The sequence below is a fragment of the Myotis brandtii genome, unplaced genomic scaffold (assembly GCF_000412655.1).
Source record: "Myotis brandtii unplaced genomic scaffold, ASM41265v1 scaffold188, whole genome shotgun sequence".
Lineage (NCBI taxonomy): Eukaryota > Metazoa > Chordata > Mammalia > Chiroptera > Vespertilionidae > Myotis > Myotis brandtii.
This window is the reverse complement of record NW_005356985.1, coordinates 65,288-68,145: the sequence shown is the minus strand read 5'-3', so window position 1 is coordinate 68,145 and position 2,858 is coordinate 65,288. Positions and strand designations below refer to the sequence as shown.

Sequence of the window (2,858 nt, the reverse complement as noted above, 5' to 3'; positions counted from 1 at the left end):
GGGTGGGGTGGGAGGGGCTGGGCGGGGGGCCCCCAGAGCCCACACCGGTCCGCTGTGAGCGCACCTGACACGCCTCTTTGCCAAAGTGGTTTCTGAGTCGGGACTGTGACCTGGGAATGTGACTCCCTGGGCCAGCGCCCCAGAGGCTGGACAGGGTGGTCTGGCAGAGGCCGGGGGCGGGGGGGTTCACCTTCAGGTCCACGGTCACCGGCTGAGACAGGACCTGGTGCTCCCGGACCTCATACAGGTGGTGGAGCCGCAGCAGGACCCGGTGAAGGTCGGGCTTGGCCTTCCTTGGGAAGCCTGAGGGACGGAGGGAGGGGGCCGTGAGGACCCGATGTGTGCGGAACTTTACACCCTCCCTCCCCTTCACTCCACTTTACATCCTCCAGCTCCTGGGAGGCGCCCGCACGGCCTCCACAGGCTCAGAGAGGGGCAGTCCCTCGCCCGGGCCACACGGCGATGCCCACGCCTGGAGAGGCCCACTCCTCCGTCCTCCCTCCTCAGTCCCCTGTCGTGGCTGTGGGCCTCCTGGCCCTGTGCTCAGATCTTCCCGTCTCGGGAGCATTCGCTCCTTCTCTGCCTGAGGCCCGTGCAAAGCGAGCAGAGGTGACCTGTCACTCGAGACGGGAGCGTTTCCTGTCACCGGGACTGAGGCGCACATGGTGCATTGTGGCCTCCACCGGCAGGTCCCTGGTCCCACAGCGAGAAGGGCTCGCTGCTGACCCGAGAGACATACAGCCGCGGGGGGGCGCAGGGGGAGCATGCTGCCGGCACAGGGACAAGGTGGGCCCTTGGTTACGGCGGCAGGAGGTTTGTAAAATTTCTTCTACATGGTCCTGGCGCGGTGGTTCGGGATGGGCCTTGAGCCGAGTGAGGCTTCGGGCCCCCGATGAGGTGGGGAGGGTGAGGAGGAGGGTGAGGATGACAGCCTGCTTCATAGGGGGTCACGTGGCCATGGGAAGGGGGTGCTGCCGGCGGGAGGCCGCCCGCCCAGTGTCTCCTATGATGGGGGGTTGAGGTCTGGGGTTCAGTGTTAGGCAGCCTCTGGGATGAGACCTGAGCCCAGGTCTCCCACATACACTTATTCAGGGACAAGGATGTTACTTGGCCTGTCGCCACTTCTTAATTCCACAAATTCTTCCTTTGTGGGGGGTCAGGTCCTGGGTGGGACTGTGGGGACCAGAGGGTGGCTGAGGCACAGCCAGCCTGCCTCTGAGCTGCTCAAGTGCAAAGGGGCAGAGGAGGTGCAGCTGGAGCGTTGACAGCAGGACCAGTCGCTTCCTGGTAGGTCTCGCCTCCACCGTGAAGCCTTCCCTGATGCCCAGCCCAGGGCTTCCGTCTGATCACTGTCATCGCTGCCTGGTGACTTGACTGCTTCCCCCTCTAGACCGGGAGCTCGGCAAGCAGAGACCTCGCCACACTGGTCACTGCGCATCCTCCAGGCCCCGGCCCGGAGACGCTGGGTTCACAATGAATGGAAGCTCCGGACAGTCGGGCTGCCAGGGCTCTCGCGGAGGGTGACGGGAGTCAGGTGCTCGCGGCCCCAGGGGGAGTCCCTGGAGGAAGCAGGACCAGAGCGCAGCCCTGGGTCCGGCAGGATGTGGCCAATGGTCTGGAGATGGAGGCGGGCTTAGAGGGGTCCAGGGAGAATCACTAGGCAGGTCCTGGGCTGGGGTCCAGGCCCCCTGTCTCTGGGCACTCGCTGTTTCTCTGTGGGCCTCAGTCTCCCCATTGGCAGGTGAAGGGACCAGGTGACCTTGAGCCATGACAACTCTGAGGAGGCCCCTTGCCCGGCGGTGCGATGGGGCCGGGTTGGCAAGGGGAGTGAGAAGGGGGCTGGCCCCGGACCCTGCCTCACCTTTCTGGAGCTTCTGCAGGTGCTGTGTGTGGTTGGAGCTGTAGGTCCAGCCGGGGATGCTCAGGGTCTGCAGGTGAAGGCTTGGGGGCAGCGTCACGGCCTCTGGCTGCCGGGCCGCAGGGCGCTCTGAGTCGGCCTCTGCACAGTCCACGGACACAGCGAGGGGAAGGGCTGGGGCCAAACCCCTCCTCCTGCATTCAGAGCTCTCCCCACCGCGGTCCCTCCCAGCACCTCGACCTCCCAGGCTCCCCCCGGGCAGCCTACACAGCTGGTCCAGAGTCCACCCAGGCTCCCACCCCAGGTCCTTCCCCCCAAATGCCCCTCCTCCCACAGGCCCAGCAGCTCAGATGACGAATCTAAGAGCTGGGCAGACCCTGAATCTCCGGTCCACCCATTGCCAGCTACAGATGGGGGACCACGGCCCAGAGGGGCACTATTTGTTCCAGATCAGATGACGGGCTCACACAGAGCCCTGTTTTCTAGTCAATCCTGGAGCCAGCTCCCCCCTTGTCTGGTCACCTCAGGTCTCTGCTCTGAAGACCCCTCAGACCCTCATCTTTCCGGGAAATGCTCCTTTCAACTCTGGGCTGCAGCTGGAGTGCCATCTCCCTGCTGTACCCCAGGCCACAGTGATTGGTCCAGGCTGGAGTCATGTGATCCCATAGGGCCAATCAGAATCTTTCCCTGGGACTTTAGCATTTGAGACCCAAAGTCCGCGTCTCCGTTCCTTTGTGGGAGAAGATAGAGGAGGGAGAAACAGCCTCATGAAGGTTCCAGCCTCGGTATGCGTTACACCCCTGCCCTTCCCTCGATTTCTCTCACTTGCAACCAACAGAGACTGGAGTGAGGCCGGATGGAGGGAGCTGAGCGCAGCCTCGGAGCTTTCTCAGACACGGCACACGCCCCTCCGTGGGGAAGGCTGCCTTGGCCAGGAAGAACACTGGCGGCCAGCGTGGGGCCTGGAGGGGCAGGCAGCAGCTCCGGGCAGTCCTGGGAG

General features: G+C 64.3%; 1 protein-coding gene across 1 annotated transcript in view; it reads right to left on the bottom strand.

Annotated features, from left to right (window-relative positions):
* The window catches only part of MAN2B2 (mannosidase, alpha, class 2B, member 2), a 37,230-nt gene that overhangs the window by 1,954 nt on the left and 32,418 nt on the right, over nucleotides 1-2,858 (bottom strand). Inside the window, exons 18-19 of the mRNA XM_014538276.1 lie at nucleotides 1,862-1,999; nucleotides 191-303 (exon numbers count right to left, since the gene is read on the bottom strand). Coding sequence (XP_014393762.1) covers nucleotides 191-303; nucleotides 1,862-1,999 — 251 coding nt within the window. The remainder of the gene's footprint in view (nucleotides 1-190; nucleotides 304-1,861; nucleotides 2,000-2,858) is intronic.